At 37.1% G+C, this 14,832-nt stretch overlaps 1 protein-coding gene across 1 annotated transcript; it reads right to left on the bottom strand.

The window, feature by feature from the left end:
* Positions 1 to 9,603: 9,603 nt before the first annotated feature.
* Positions 9,604 to 13,480, bottom strand: LOC147856846 (uncharacterized). The gene is made up of 5 exons (XM_087328630.1): positions 13,114 to 13,480; positions 12,121 to 12,393; positions 11,572 to 11,806; positions 10,572 to 11,387; positions 9,604 to 10,021 (listed from the first exon to the last, which is right to left on the bottom strand). Exons 1-5 carry the CDS (start codon positions 13,427 to 13,429, stop codon positions 9,943 to 9,945), a joined length of 1,719 nt encoding a protein of 572 aa, XP_087184756.1. The 5' UTR covers positions 13,430 to 13,480; the 3' UTR covers positions 9,604 to 9,942.
* Positions 13,481 to 14,832: the final 1,352 nt, after the last annotated feature.

The following is a 14,832-nucleotide window of genomic DNA, read 5'->3' as shown; positions in this document are numbered from 1 at the left end:
ATCTCCGCAAATAAATCATCAACATAAATCCTATCAATTCTTGACAGATTTGCCCCATTTAATCTTCTATCAGACCTAGAAAACATTAAAGAATGATGCAAGTTTCCAAAGGATGTTAAATGCCAAACATCCGACAACCTTCTACTTATAGTAAATTTTTCCCATGCGGATAATTCAAAACCATGCATTGTTGCTCCACCGTCACCACTCCTATCCTCGGGATCCTCAATCATATTAAAGTCTCCCGTTATACACCAATGATCTACAACTGGCAATGAACTATCAAATTCAATCCACATCTTTAATCGTTCTCTAGAATAATTAGGAGCATACAAATATAGAAAGCCAACCTTTTTATTATGAAATTTCATGATAACATATTGTGCTCTTCCTAACAACAAATTTCCTACATCCGACATATTTACTTGCCATATATCACGAATAGCCATACATAATCCACCTTGAAGTTGTGTTGATCCATATGTTGGAACCCACAACATTTCCCAGTTTCCAAGCAATAATGAACCATAGACTTTAGTACGCCTTTTATTTAAATGATGTTCTTGTAACATTACTATGTCCACTTGCCCAATTATACATTTATGCAACTCTTGCCAAAATCTCCATTTATATTGTTTACATAAGGATCCCCCAAGACCCTGAACATTCCAAGAAATAATCTTCATATTTACACAAATTTGGACACTAATATTTTTTCTTTCAAACATCGATTCCTATCTTCTTGAGACATATCTTGAGACTTAATCATTCTTCTAAAAGAGATGTGATCTTTACTAAATGCATTAGTCTGCTTATATACTCTCTAAATGGAAATCTTACTATCACTTACTTAAAAATGTTCAACTAATGATTTCGTGGAAGTTCTCCAATCATTAGCATCCTTCATGAAAGGATTATGATCCTTCGGCAAATTCTTGGACACGGATCTTGTCCACCTCCCGTCAAACGAAGGCAAGGGTCCAATGTCAACTACCCGATTTTTAGTTTGTAGTGCCCCTACAATCTCTTGTCCATTCATTGTTTCCGATACATTAATCAGAATGATAGCATTCTCAACATATAAAACCATTTCACAACTACATCCTTCCTGATGTTCTTTATTATATACTTGAACGTCAAGTTTATGATCATTTGGTCTTCATTGTATTCCATCCACAATCTTCTTGCCAGGACACCTATTGCTAGGTACACCCATATTTCCCAAATCTATAATCATTTGAGTTTGTCCATCTTCTACGTTGGTTAACAAATTGTATATATTATCCTTAGGTTGCCATTGAATTTATCATGACTTGTTTTTTTTATCATGTGTTTTTTTGCAACATGAACCCAAGAGCCACCAACACTTGTTTGCGGCTCATCATTTACATCATGTATCGGCCCTTTCCTTGACAAGGAACATTCCTTAGCTAAATGTCCCATTCTTTTACATAAAAAACATTGATTTGGTAACCCAACATATAAAAAAAATTGTTTCTTTCCACATCCCCCATTTTGCAAACAAGGTAATTTCACATATTCCGGCAACGGTTTTCCACTAGTACATAGTAATTTAACTATTAGTATTCCAAATATTTATCCGTCTTTGTTATGTATATAGGCATCTTATACAACTCCAATTAAACCCCCTGGGCCCTAATTGATGCAATAGATTATGACATTCCTTAGGCAATCCTGGAAAACTCGCAGTTAAAACTAAAAAATCATGTTGGGTCTCTCTCATAGGGTCAAAACCATGTTTCCATTCCTGAAATTTAACCCATGCTCCTCGTATATCAACAAATTTCATAGCAAGTAATACCTAGACAGATGCCTCATCTTGAAACTCGACCTGATAATAGCCTCTTCCTAGAAATTGCACATCTTCAATCTGGCCAATTTCAGCCTGCAATCGACCCTGTAGCAAATGCCTCAACTCTTGACGATTTGGCTGAGACCTAAAACTTGTATAATTAGAGAATTTTGTTGCAATCGAGGGATCTCTTCTCTCATCTGTACTTGTTCTTGCTCTGATAGCTGAAGCTCGACCATCAGCCCCGCAACAGGGTGAAAATCGGGAAGTGATTCACAGGATTCTCCCACTGTCATAGCTGCCTTTGTCATTTTCTCAGCCATGCTCTATGCTCTTGTTTTCTGTGTTTGTCAATCTTTCAAAACCTCTCATACTTAACACATTGCCATCCAACAAGGGCATTTGATGGCTAGCCATTGTCTTACACAAGATGGGCTTGGGAAGGATAGTCACTTCCTTTCCACCTATTTTGTAGGTTGTAGCTGATATGCCTTTTTTTTAAACTAATGGAAGGATATTTTGTTCAAATAAAGAATAAAAAATCTCTAAGACTGAACCTCAACAATGTCTCCCAACTCTTTGACCCCAATTGAAACGAGTAGTTAAAGTGAGAACTCAATCACTCTTTCCTTTTTCTTTTTTCCAAAAAAGATACAACATTAGTATTAAAAAACTGCCCTAAGGCTATACATACAAGATGTACCAAAGAACCCCTTTTTTCTAAAATCTAACTGTCGGCTTAAATAAATACTTCGGTGTAGAGTAGAACCACACCACCTTATCAGAAATCCATCCATAAAATGTGCCTCTGTCCCAAGTGACATGAAACTCCAATCACTTGAGCTACCTCGTTGCGCATTACCTTTTATACTATCCAAAGCACCTTTGAGATTATGCACAATCTCTGTCCAAATCCCATAAATTAATTCGATAGGTCTTACAGTCACATTTTGAAATACCTTCAAACATCGAGCCTTCCAAATATGCCAAATTGTAATACTACTTACCAATTTCCATATTTGAGGTTTATCAGTCTTTTTCCATGCCAACATTTACTACTAGTAGGAAAAACTAGGAAATCAACCCAGAGGCCCATAACCTGCATGATGCGTCTTGGGTGTGGATCCAAGAGGGGGTTGAACTAGAGAAAGTTACTTTGCAAAAAAGGTAAAAAAGAACAATTGTTTCAATATACAACAAAAATTGGTTGAAATATCATTTTGTAGCTACAAGGAATTCATAAAGATGCACTTGGTAGTAAATGGAGGGAGGAGGGCTTCAATGACACTTGTATGTAGGCTTACTGGAAAAAGTTGTGGGCAAGTGACTTGCTTGAAAAATGCAAATCCTTTCTCTAGCTTATTAGCCATAAAGCTCTCCCGGTTGATACATGGCTACAACAGAGGAGCACTGTAAGAGCTACAACTATGATTCAAAATTGATTGAACATTGCTCTTGGTTTTGCATATACACAACAAAAAGAATTATACGCATTCTGGCAGCTTGCGACATGGAAGGCTCGATTTCATTTAGTTATAATATATGGTGGTGTCTACAAAAGAATGTGTGGATGTGTGGTGCACAAGACTCCTCCTTAGCCCTCATAATGCACAAAACTCACTAGACATGGACAACGATTGCATGTATGCAAATTTGGGATCACGAAATCTGCAGAAAGTATGGTCAATTGTGGCATCAATCGGTATGTGGAACATTTGGAAATATAGATGTCTCAAATGGTACTCTAGGGAAACACACACAAATTCAGATGCCATCACAGTTGTATGGACTGATCTATTGCTATCCTTGCATGCACAATTTGAAAATCTACAGGGAGATCTAGAGTCTCAAGAGTTGGCAAGAGCACAATTTATCTCACTCTTGGAAACCACACCTTTGGTGAGCTTCACTTTAGGACATCCAAAATGGTACTTCCAGCCCCTTTCAAATCGAGTATCTATGGATGCTTAGATTGTACATAGACTGATTTGTATATACAATTCACCAAACTAATGGGAAACAATTTTTTCTCAAAAACAATTCATCAAGAAAACTTGAGTAGTTCTTTTTTGCGAAAATCACAAATTATGTGCTCTATTAGGTTATGGTTCTTGTTGAGAATCAAACTCAAGTTCTCTTGTGCGGGAACAAACCTCAGTACACTCAAACGTGTGAACACCCCACCTCCTGGTATATAGTAACTAGTGTGTCATATAACGTTTAAAAGCCCAATGACACATATTTCATAAGTAGTTAAGACTCCACCTCTTTCCCAATAGCCAGTCCAAGTGAGAGAACTTAGAGAGAAGGTGACAACATAAGCACCTTCTCCTTTTCTTTGTCCTTCTCCTTCTCTTTGTAACTGTTGGTTCATTCTTGCTTCTTGTTAATACTGTTTTCTTGTTTTCTGTATACATTGTGTTCTCTCTCTCTCTCTCTCTCTCTCTCTCTCTCTCTCTCTCTCTCTCTCTCTCTCTCTCTCTCTCTCTCTCTCTCTCTCTCTCACACACACACACACACATCTATTCAGCTGCACAGAATCACTCCCGATTCTTTACATGGTATCAGAGCGATTGGTAGCTTGATCCAAGCCCATCCTCACGTGTTGTGTATACGTTGATGTTCACAAAGAACCAGCCGATCGTTGTAGCAGCAACCCACACAATTCGTACAAAAGAGAAACAGAAGAAGAAAACTAGCTCCAAACAAGTCATTTCAACATGAACACTCAAATGGGAAGCACTCTTCCTACAGAGAAACTCGACAGAAACAACTTCACATCATAGGAATACAAGATGCACCAATACCTTGTCAACCAAGGCTATTGGAGTTATGTCGAAGGAGCACAAGAAAATCAACCCAATCCGGCACATGCCGACCACCCAGCTTGGGGGCAAGCGGTGAGTCGCTTATTGAATTGCCTTGCATCATGCATTCATGATGAAGGTGGTGACAATCCGAGAGGGGGAAAATTTTTACAAAGCCGCGAAGGACCTGCAATGGGTCGAAGCGATGAATGAGGAGATGCACGCACTCTCCAAGAATGAGACATGGGATCTCATCCCCTCTTCACCCCACCAAAAAGCAATCGGATGCCAATGGATATTTAAGTTGAAGCACAACGCCAACGGCACCGTCAATTGGTATAAGGCTCGGCTCGTGCCAAAGGGCTATGTGCAAACACACAATGCCAAATTATTATGAAGAGACTTTTGCCCTGGTGGCAAAGATGATTACCGTTTGAACCATGATTGCGCTCGTGGCCGTCAAAGGGTGGCACCCCCACCAAATGGATGTCAAGAACGCCATTCGCCAAGGCGAATTAGATGAGGAGGTGTACATGGTACAACCACCCGGATTCAAGTCGAGTACGCATTCGATTGTTGTCTGCTGACTCAAAAAGTCTCTCTATGGTCTCAAGCAGGCACCTAGAGCATGACATTCAAAGATACCCTAGTATCTTCATCAAATAGGCTTCAAAATGTCCAAGTCCAACAATTCCTTGTTCATCCGGAGTGACTCCAAATGACAGTTATTCATCATCATATATGTGGACAACTTGGTTATTGGAGGAGAGCACGTAGTAGATACTGAGAACATCAAAATTCTTCTCTCCAGCCGATTCGAAAGGAAAGACATGAAGGAGTTCCATTACTTTCTAGGCATAGAAGTCATTCGAACTCCTGATGGCACCATGATCTCCAAACGACACTATATCCTCAATCTTTTGTTCAAGTTTGGGATGACAGAGTGTACACCTGTCGCCACCTTCTCGATCAAGAGATCTAAAACTAGATGTTGATTCCTGCATAGAAGAGTGTGAGCCGACTTTTTATCGCCAGGTAGTCGGAAGCCTAATCTACCTCACCATTACTCGACCCGACCTCAGTTACCCAATCTACCTCCTTAGCCAATTTATGCAGGCACCACGGAACATTCACTTGGACTGTGCTAAGCGAGTGTTACACTATGTGAGTGGAACCATTGATTACGACGTCCTCTACAAATTGGCCACACCGATTCGACTCGAAGTGTACACCGATGCTGACTGGGCCGGCTACGAAACTGACATACAATCCACATCAAGCTTCGTCTTTTCCCTCGGCAACGAAGCCATATCGTGGAGCAGTAAAAAACAGCTGACAGTCGCACTATCGAGCATAGATGTTGTCACAAACATGACAACAGCTATGTCAAGATTCGAACTCTTGACCTCTTGTATTATAATCAAGCGTTACATTGTAACCAACACATCCAAGTACATGGTCATGTTAGGTTTTTTCGTAGATAATCTATTCTAGTGCCGAATATTGGGGCGCGGCCATCGACGCATATGAAGCCTTTTGGCTGAAAAGAATCTTGTCGAAGGATATGGGTGTTCCCATCATGTATCCAATTCTCCTCTACTACGACAACATGAGCAATATTCATCTGGCTTGAAACCATGTTTTTCACGCTTGGACCAAACACATCGAGGTGCACTATCATTTCATCTGAGAACGTGTCCTGGCCGGAGATGTTGACTTGCAACACAGCGGTATGAATCTACAAACAATCAACACGAATCTTCATGAAGGTCCTGGGAGCCGACAAGTTGCGGTAGTTCACTACGAACCTAGGTCTTTCTATTGCCGACCAGCCGAGCTTGAGAGGGAGTATGGATAAGGAGTCGTTCGACACGAAGTCGAACAGAGCAGAACAAACACATGAGTGAACCAATCACTCATAGCCGAAGCCGACTATCAAAGTTGATCTGAAGATCAATTCGAACCAACTATCCGGAGGCCGGAAGTTATGTCTAAGAGGCCATTTTGAGAATCAAACTCAACTTCCCTAGTGTGGGAACACACCTCAGTATACTCAAGCGTGTGAACACCCCACCTCCTAGTATATAGCAACTAGTGTGTCATAGAACTTTAAGTCCTATGACACATATTTCCTAAGTGGTTAAGACTCCACCTCTTTCCCAAGAGGCGGTCCTAGTGAGAGAACTTAGAGAGAAGGTGACTACATAAGCACCTTCTCCTTCTCTTTGTAATTGTTGGGTCATGTTATTACAATTTTCTTGTTTTTTCTATATACATTGTGTTCTCTCTCTCTCTTTTTGTTTTTTTCTCGTAATTACTTTACCCTAGTGGTAAGTTGCTGACGCTACAAGCATTGTGTCATGGGTTCGAGACCCAATTTCCTCGCCTCTCTATTATATACTTCATATACTCTTAATTCTCTAGATGTCACTATGGAATGTAGGGGTTGAACCCATGACCACCTGGTCTCCATTGGGCAACCTTACCAACTGAGCTACATCCATCTGCACCCCCCCCCCCCCCCCCCCTTCTCTCTCTCTCTCTCTCTCTTCCACTGCACAAAATCACTCCCGATTCTTTACAATTCCCATACAAATATAGAGTGTGCTTCATGTTGTAAGACAACCAAATGTTAGGCATATGAAGGACGAGGAATTTTAGCTATAATACTTCCATTAAGTAATTGTGAACGTGATACCTTAATTATTGTCCTCTCATGTGCTACGCCCTTATTCTCAATGAAATAGTAAACAATATATATCCACAATTGTGGGTTGAAACACATGTTTTTTAATATCATAAATATACGAGCCATCATATGCATGGATAAATTCAATATTAATGTTCCTCCAAGGGCTTTGGGGTTGTTAGATGTTTTAATGGATCCCATACGTCTGCAACACATATCTTGCAATATCAAAAATCTACACGCCATCATATGCATGGATAAATTCAATATTTTTGTTCCCCCAAGGGCTTAGGGGTTGTTAGATGTTTCCATGGAACCCATGTGTCCCCGTCTTATCCCTCTTTCTCCACAGCAAATACTGAAAAAGGTTGCAAAATGGAATGCAAAGGTTTCTTGATCCTCTAATATTTTATTCCTAGAATTGCATGGGGGGCAAGTAAAAATATTCAAAAGACGCTTAAAAGCAAAAGTTTAGGTCTAAGATGGACACAAGATATGAAGAAATGTTTTGGACAATGGGATGAATTACTTTTGCTTCACCATGTATTTATATTTTTGTCCAAGAGTACGTTTTTTTATCCTCTAATATGTTATTCCTAGAATTGCATGGGGAGCAAGTAAAAATACTCACAAGATGCGTAAAAACAAAAGTTTGGGTCTAAGATGGACACAAGATATGAACAAAAGGTTTGGAAAATGGGATGAATTGCATTTGCTTATATTTTTGTTCAAGGAAAGTTCATATTGGCTTTTGGTCCTATAGGTCATATTTTGACTTCCAAGTATATTATCTAACATAAGGTTGCTCAAAGACTTAATAATAAATAGATCCATTCTTTAAAAAAATTGGGGCATTCATGCAAGAGTTCCATTTGAGAAGTTGAGAAGAACACAAGTAATTACGGATTAATTAAGGCGCTCTAGTGAATGGACAACTTGAGCATTGAGTTAGGGTGAATAAGATATACAAATGGTGAAAACCAATATCCTTTAGTGAGGGTAATTAAGAGGAGTTAATCACGAAAAAATGATCAACTTTTTACATGAAGTTTTCAAGATAGTAATGGAGATGAATAATCGTGGAACAAATGTAGACAAGATATTTGGATTTTCTTTGAAGTAATAGAGGGATTATTGATGAGAAATCAACTATCATGGTTGCTCATGTAATTTTTAATAGACTAACATAATGTAACTAATTGTAAAGAGATTAATGGTTTGGTTTGGGTCAAACAAAAGCACAAAAAGCACAAATTAATTCAATTCCAATTCGAAAACTTGCAAATAGCTAGATTTCGGTTTAGTTTGGCCTAGGAATTCAATGTTCAGTTGGGTTTTTCCATGGCTTCATGGTTTATGCCATATAGTTTAAATGGCTTCAAACTATGACTTAAACACCTTAATGATTTGCTTCTAAAACAACTAAACAATTTGTCGTTTAAATGACATAATGAATTAGGGAAATGACATTTTCAAAATTTGTATTAAATATGAATTAACTCCATGAAATTAAGAGCTATAGTCTATTAACATAATAAATTATAATATTGTGAAATGCACATAAAGAGATCAAGACCAACCTACTTAACTTCTTACTTCTTGCTCAATTTATAGTCGATACAAAGGTACCCATTTTGGTTGTCTTAGCTACATGTGTGCTAAAAGGGGTGTGCTAAAAGGGTGGCACAAAGGAACACATACACACCACAACATTTGAGAGCCAATATTTTCTTCTTGCTAAATCTATAGGTAAAAGAATTGTGCAAAAATTAACACAATATTGGTTTGCAAAAAGCCACATCTAAATGACTTAACCATTTATAAATCCTTTGAAACAATTTATTGATTAAATCAAGTTAAATGTAAGTTTCAAATTTGAGAATCCCAAAATGAACCATTGCGAACTGCTAGGATTAAATCAAGTCTCACATAATCAACTATTTCTATCAATACTAGCTCATAGCAAATATACATCCACACCTACATGACACAAGTAACCCGCTAATTACCTCCTTTGTCAATTATATCAATGTCTAATAATATAATTATTTCTGTGCTATGCATGTAATAATAATGTACGACAATTAAATGCCATTCTACTGTGATATTGAAACAAAATATTACAAAGGCAATGTTAATTGGTCTCACAGCTAATTTTTGCTTTTTGAAGACATTGATATAGCATTTCATTCATAATCCTAAAATATTGAATTGGTAATTTTCTCGATATTTTATCTTATCAACCTCATTTATTGAGAACCATTGACTTTCAAGCATGCATTCTAATCCTACTCTCCAACAATGTTGCAACTTTATTCTTGAGTTTGTCACTTTCTTGATTTTATACCTTAGTGGCATCAATGACTGTGAGTCAATGCATGTATGATAAAAATCCTTCTCTTATATCAACAACATTTCAGAGTCATTGATAGTATCACAAAATTGTCTTTTCAAACTTTTTTAATGCAATTAAATTTTTTTCCAAAAATAACTCTATATTCAAATCTCTAAGTCTCTGCCGATAAATTAAACAATGGTACAAGTCAAATCCCATACACATACTAGCTCAATGCCATACAAGCTGCATCAAATCATTTTTGGGAACTTTGGTATCTCAAACGCCAGTTTTCAGATCAAGACAATGTATTCTTTGGATGCTTTCCATACTTTTCCAAGACGCCCATCATGATTGCTCTGTCATTTTTCTTCAGCCTACACATTACAGGAAAAGTTTTAGAACCATATACCTTCACAAGGCAACTAACCAAGAGTTGAACTTACACAAACATAACAAATAAAGAGAAGCTTGAAAAGAAAATAAACAAAGGTCAGAAAAGGGATATTTGAATTGTCATAAAAAATATAGTGAACAACTAGTGGGTCAAAAACTATAACGTTTCCTAGGAACAAAGAAAAATGTCTAAAATTAATGCAAACATCTCGTTGCCTTGGCACATCATGGGTAGCTATGATTTGTCTCATTGTTCAAGGTCTCCTAATATTTAGCTCATTCTGGAGACTATTACTTGCAATTATTTGCATGTAAATGATTGAGCAAATCTTTCAAAAACCCTGGCCATACAAATAGCCAAAAAAATTCAAAATTCTTAGAAATTAATGTTGATCAAACCCCCGCCCCCCCCCCCCCCCCAAAACACACACACACATTCTGCTTGCATCAACATTCATGTATCATTCTGTTTTACTTCATACATAGATAACTATATATAAGATGATAGAGATTACTGAAGTAAAGTTTTACCCGGTTGTAACCGCTGCCACATTATTTCCTTTTTTTGGTTTTATCTTCTTTGATCCTCGAGTTTTCCTCACCTTAAAAGCCCTCGAATTTGCCATACTTACTTGTTCTTCAGACCTTATTTGTTTATCGGCAATCTCTCCTACCCCTAGTTTCTTTCTTAGATTGTTTTCTAATTCTTCGATTCTCCTTTCAGATTCACTCATATGAGCATCAATATCTCTGGATTCATCCTGATTATCTTTCAGACTGTTGTCAATAACCACCAGATTTTGATTTTCTCCACTGGCAAAGAATTCCACTTGTACATCATCATCGAAATATTCATAGTCTTCATCATCTTCATCTTCATCTTCATCTTCATCTTCATCTTCATCTTCATTTTCATCTTCATCTTCATCTTCATCATCATCACCAAGTTCAATTTCATCGTTAATGTCATCATCATCATCCTCTTCTCCAGATATATCATATTCTTCATATAATTCAACTTCTCCTGATAATGCAGCCTTTTCTTTCTGTAAAATTTCAGTATGTAAAGTTCCATTCTTTTGCAATTGAAACGTTGGTGCTTTCTCAGCTGATACAACATTGCTAACTAGATTTCCATATTCCGTATCAGAGGAAGGCACATCAGAAACAAGAGACTTTACAATCAAATTACTAGATTTCTCCCTTATTCTCAATCTAGGCACTTCATTCATGAATTTTGAGTTGATAGTCATTGTGTCTGCAACACCTTCATTCAACATTCTGTAAGATGGTTGCTTTGTTACTTTACCGAATTGAATCGGCTCACCCTCAAATGATGAGACAAAGCTACAAAAAAAGAAAAAGACAAAGTTGGAATTACATATCAAAAACTCCACGAACAAATGTTCAAAAAACAAGATATTAGATGCTAAAAGAACAAAGTAAAAGCATTGCCTTATACATCACATAAGAAACTTTAAAAACATTCCTTATTGCCAAACTTATATAAAATTCATGGTTCCATACACACCTTCTAGCATGATCAATGTTATCGAAAATCAAGATTCCAAATCCTTTGCATATTGGATCACGTGTCTTTTCATTACCAAGCACACTAGGACTTATTTCCAGAAGTCCTGGGACATGCTTGAAAGCTGATAACAAGTCTCTCTTTATATTCTTTTTCTTCGGCAAATCATTCATCATTACCTTCACCCCAGTAGCTGTTGATTGAGTAGGCAAAGTTAATAGAAACAAGAAATTTTCTTTTAATTCAAGATATGGTAAAGCAATATAAATTCATTACAAAAGAAAAGAGTAAAACAAGCAAAGGGGCATCAAGATCTAATTACTAAAAAATGCCTATTGACGCACATCAACCAGATGGATATATGTATAATGGATTAATACATAGTTGTATATATATGGTTTAGCGAATTTAAACAAAATGAAGTCCAAAATAAAATTTCTTTCCTTGACACTCTGCACTCAATACTTTGCATGCGTCTGAAGAATATAACCATCGTACAATCTTAAAATAAATAAATAATGTCATGACCAAGTTGGTTGTTTTTCTTACTTGCTGAATTATTTTTCTTTGCGGGATCTTGCTTCTTAGATCCTTCTAATTTCTTTCGATTTGATGAGCTGGCAGCAGTCTGAGCTATTCTGTCACGTTCGATTTCCTCAAGAATCTTTTCTTCTAATGATGTATCATACCTCTTTCCTTGACCAAAACCCAATGGCTTAGGGGGGAGTTCCTCCTCTTTGTAGGGTCTCGAATCGATATCATCTGCTTCGATCACACTATCTCTTTTTCTGGCAGAAACTGATCCCATAATAACATTTCCACCTAAACTAGGACAAAAGAATAAGGATCCGCACATGATTTCTGTGGCTTGAAATGAAATTTGCAGGTTAAATTGTTTTAAATTATGTAATTATTTCTATCATTCTTTATTTTTACTTTTGCCAAAATTATTACTCTTATTTGTTCTTGTTCTCTCTCACTCACATGTGTGTGTGTGTGCTGTTTTTTTTGGGGGGAGGGGTGTAATTTTTTTATTTTATAAATAGCCAAAATTCACTGAGGTTATGGATTGTTTTTATTGCAAGTATAGTTAATTCTTCGTTTTTTTCCAACATTTGGCAATCTAATTACATTAATGGGTTTGCTTAACACTCTCAATTATACTTTCTTGTCAATACTTGATCTAATTATGCTGCATTGTAGAATTTAACTTAAATTTAAAGACTTCATGATCAATGGCCACACTACATTCTACTTTTACTCAATCAAGATGCTTCATACACTTGGTAGAATTTAACATTAAATTTAACGACCTCATGATCAATGCCCATAATACATACTACTTTTACCCAATCAAGATGTTTCAAATGCTTGGTAGAATTCCTAATATTTCTAGAAGGAGAAACCAACCTGAACCAATTATGAGGCTTAAATCAATACATATATGCCTTTTAACAACGACAACATATATCCAGTCACTATGCAACAAGCTTGGTAAAATACTTGGGATCATTTTCCAAATTTTAGAAAGAAAAGTCTAACCTGAAGCAAGAGTTGGGTTTTCAACAAGCACAGGACTAGCACCTTTGGCGGTCCTTCTAGAGACGAACACAGAAGAAGAAGAAGAAGAAGAAGACAGGACATTGTATGGACTGCTCCCGTGATTGTTGTTGGCACTGCAGAATCTGGCAGAGCAAGAGATAGTGGGTCCAGGAGCATAACTGAAGTGCTGCTGCTCATGAGTAGAGAAAGAGGAGGAGGAGGAGGAAGAAGAAGAAGAAGAAGAAGAATCGAAAGGATGAGAGAGAGGCCAACAAGCAGAAGTAGCAGGAATCGCGAAATCTGCGAGGTGGGTCATTTTGTCTTTCTCTTCCTTTCAACTCGATCTTACTTCCCTACCCATCCATCCCTTCCATTCCCTTCTTCTGTTCATCCTTTACATGTGCTTCTCTTCTGTTCTTTCTTCTCTTTATCTCTTTTGTGTGTGTCTGTGTCTGTGTTCTGTTTGTTTTTCCATAGTGTACGTAATATACTCGAATGTATTGGCAAACATTCGTTTCATACGAATGAAAACGAATGTTTATTGTTGTCAAAACATTCTTATGTTTTTTGTTTTTTTTTACCTTAACTTTCTTACCTTTAAAAAAACTATTACCTTAGAATAAAATAATGAATACAAAAGTATGGTATCTACCATACTTCGAGGGTGTTTACCATATTGGAATGGTTGAACCATTCGCGTATGCACGTATGTTACGTATGGCTCATAGTACCATAGTATGACCCATACGTGCATTCGTATTCGCGAGTGTTTCAATCATTCGCGTAAGAAAAACACCCTCAAAGAATGATAAATACCATACTTATAGATTAACTATTTATCATGAGGTAAATAAGCCTAAAAAATGAAAAAAAAAACAATAAAAAAATTGGGAAAAAAACAAAAAAAGAACCACATGAATGTTTTCATAACATTCGCATTCGTTTTCCAAAAACGAATGTTATGCAAGACGAACACGAATTTTACGTACTATGGCTCATATTATGTTTGTTTCCTGTGAGACCATTTTTCTTTTGTGTGTGGCTATGGAGGCCACATCTTTTATTGTAGACAACTTTGGCCTTACTAATAGCGCGCAAAAGAAAGAACCCACTAGAGACCACCACCATTTCTCGGAACACCGAAATCCCATTCATTCATTCATTACCTGCCTACAATCTATAGATACCATCCCCATCGCGTAACAATCATGATCGTGGTAGCGCAAAAGAACTCACTAGAGACCATCGTTTCTCGAAACACTGACACCTCATTCATTCGCTACCCACTCACACTCCATAGATACTGCGTCCATCCCTTTCTTTGTCCACCATTTGCACCTACTATTGCTTCTATACGAGTTTAGCTCACATCCTCTTTGACAATGAGATAACACATTAGTGTTTGGGGGGGAGGTAGGGCAATTTTAGTGTTTGGTTCAATTTTCAGTTTCAGTTCGGTTCGAGCCTTTATCAGTTTAACTGTTTTCGGTTTGAACAGTACGATTTAAAAAACTAAATATTGAAATATTGAAAATTTTTAATTTCTAAAAATTGAAATGTGAAATTTTGAATTTTGACCAAACGTGAAAACCAAAACCGAACCGCGAAAGCCCACTTTTTAACGATTTAATGGTTTAACAGTTTGAAAGTCTCTAAACAGTTTTGGTTTGAGCTTCAATTTTCTGTAACAGTTTTGTGGTTTAGTTCGGTTTGGTTTTA

Source organism: Azolla caroliniana, unplaced genomic scaffold, assembly GCF_043228905.1.
Source record: "Azolla caroliniana isolate FFs.n. ecotype wild unplaced genomic scaffold, voAzoCaro1.0.p SCAF_12, whole genome shotgun sequence".
Classification (NCBI taxonomy): domain Eukaryota; kingdom Viridiplantae; phylum Streptophyta; class Polypodiopsida; order Salviniales; family Salviniaceae; genus Azolla; species Azolla caroliniana.
The sequence above is the reverse complement of the archived record's forward strand: the minus strand, read 5'-3'. Positions and strand labels throughout refer to the sequence as shown.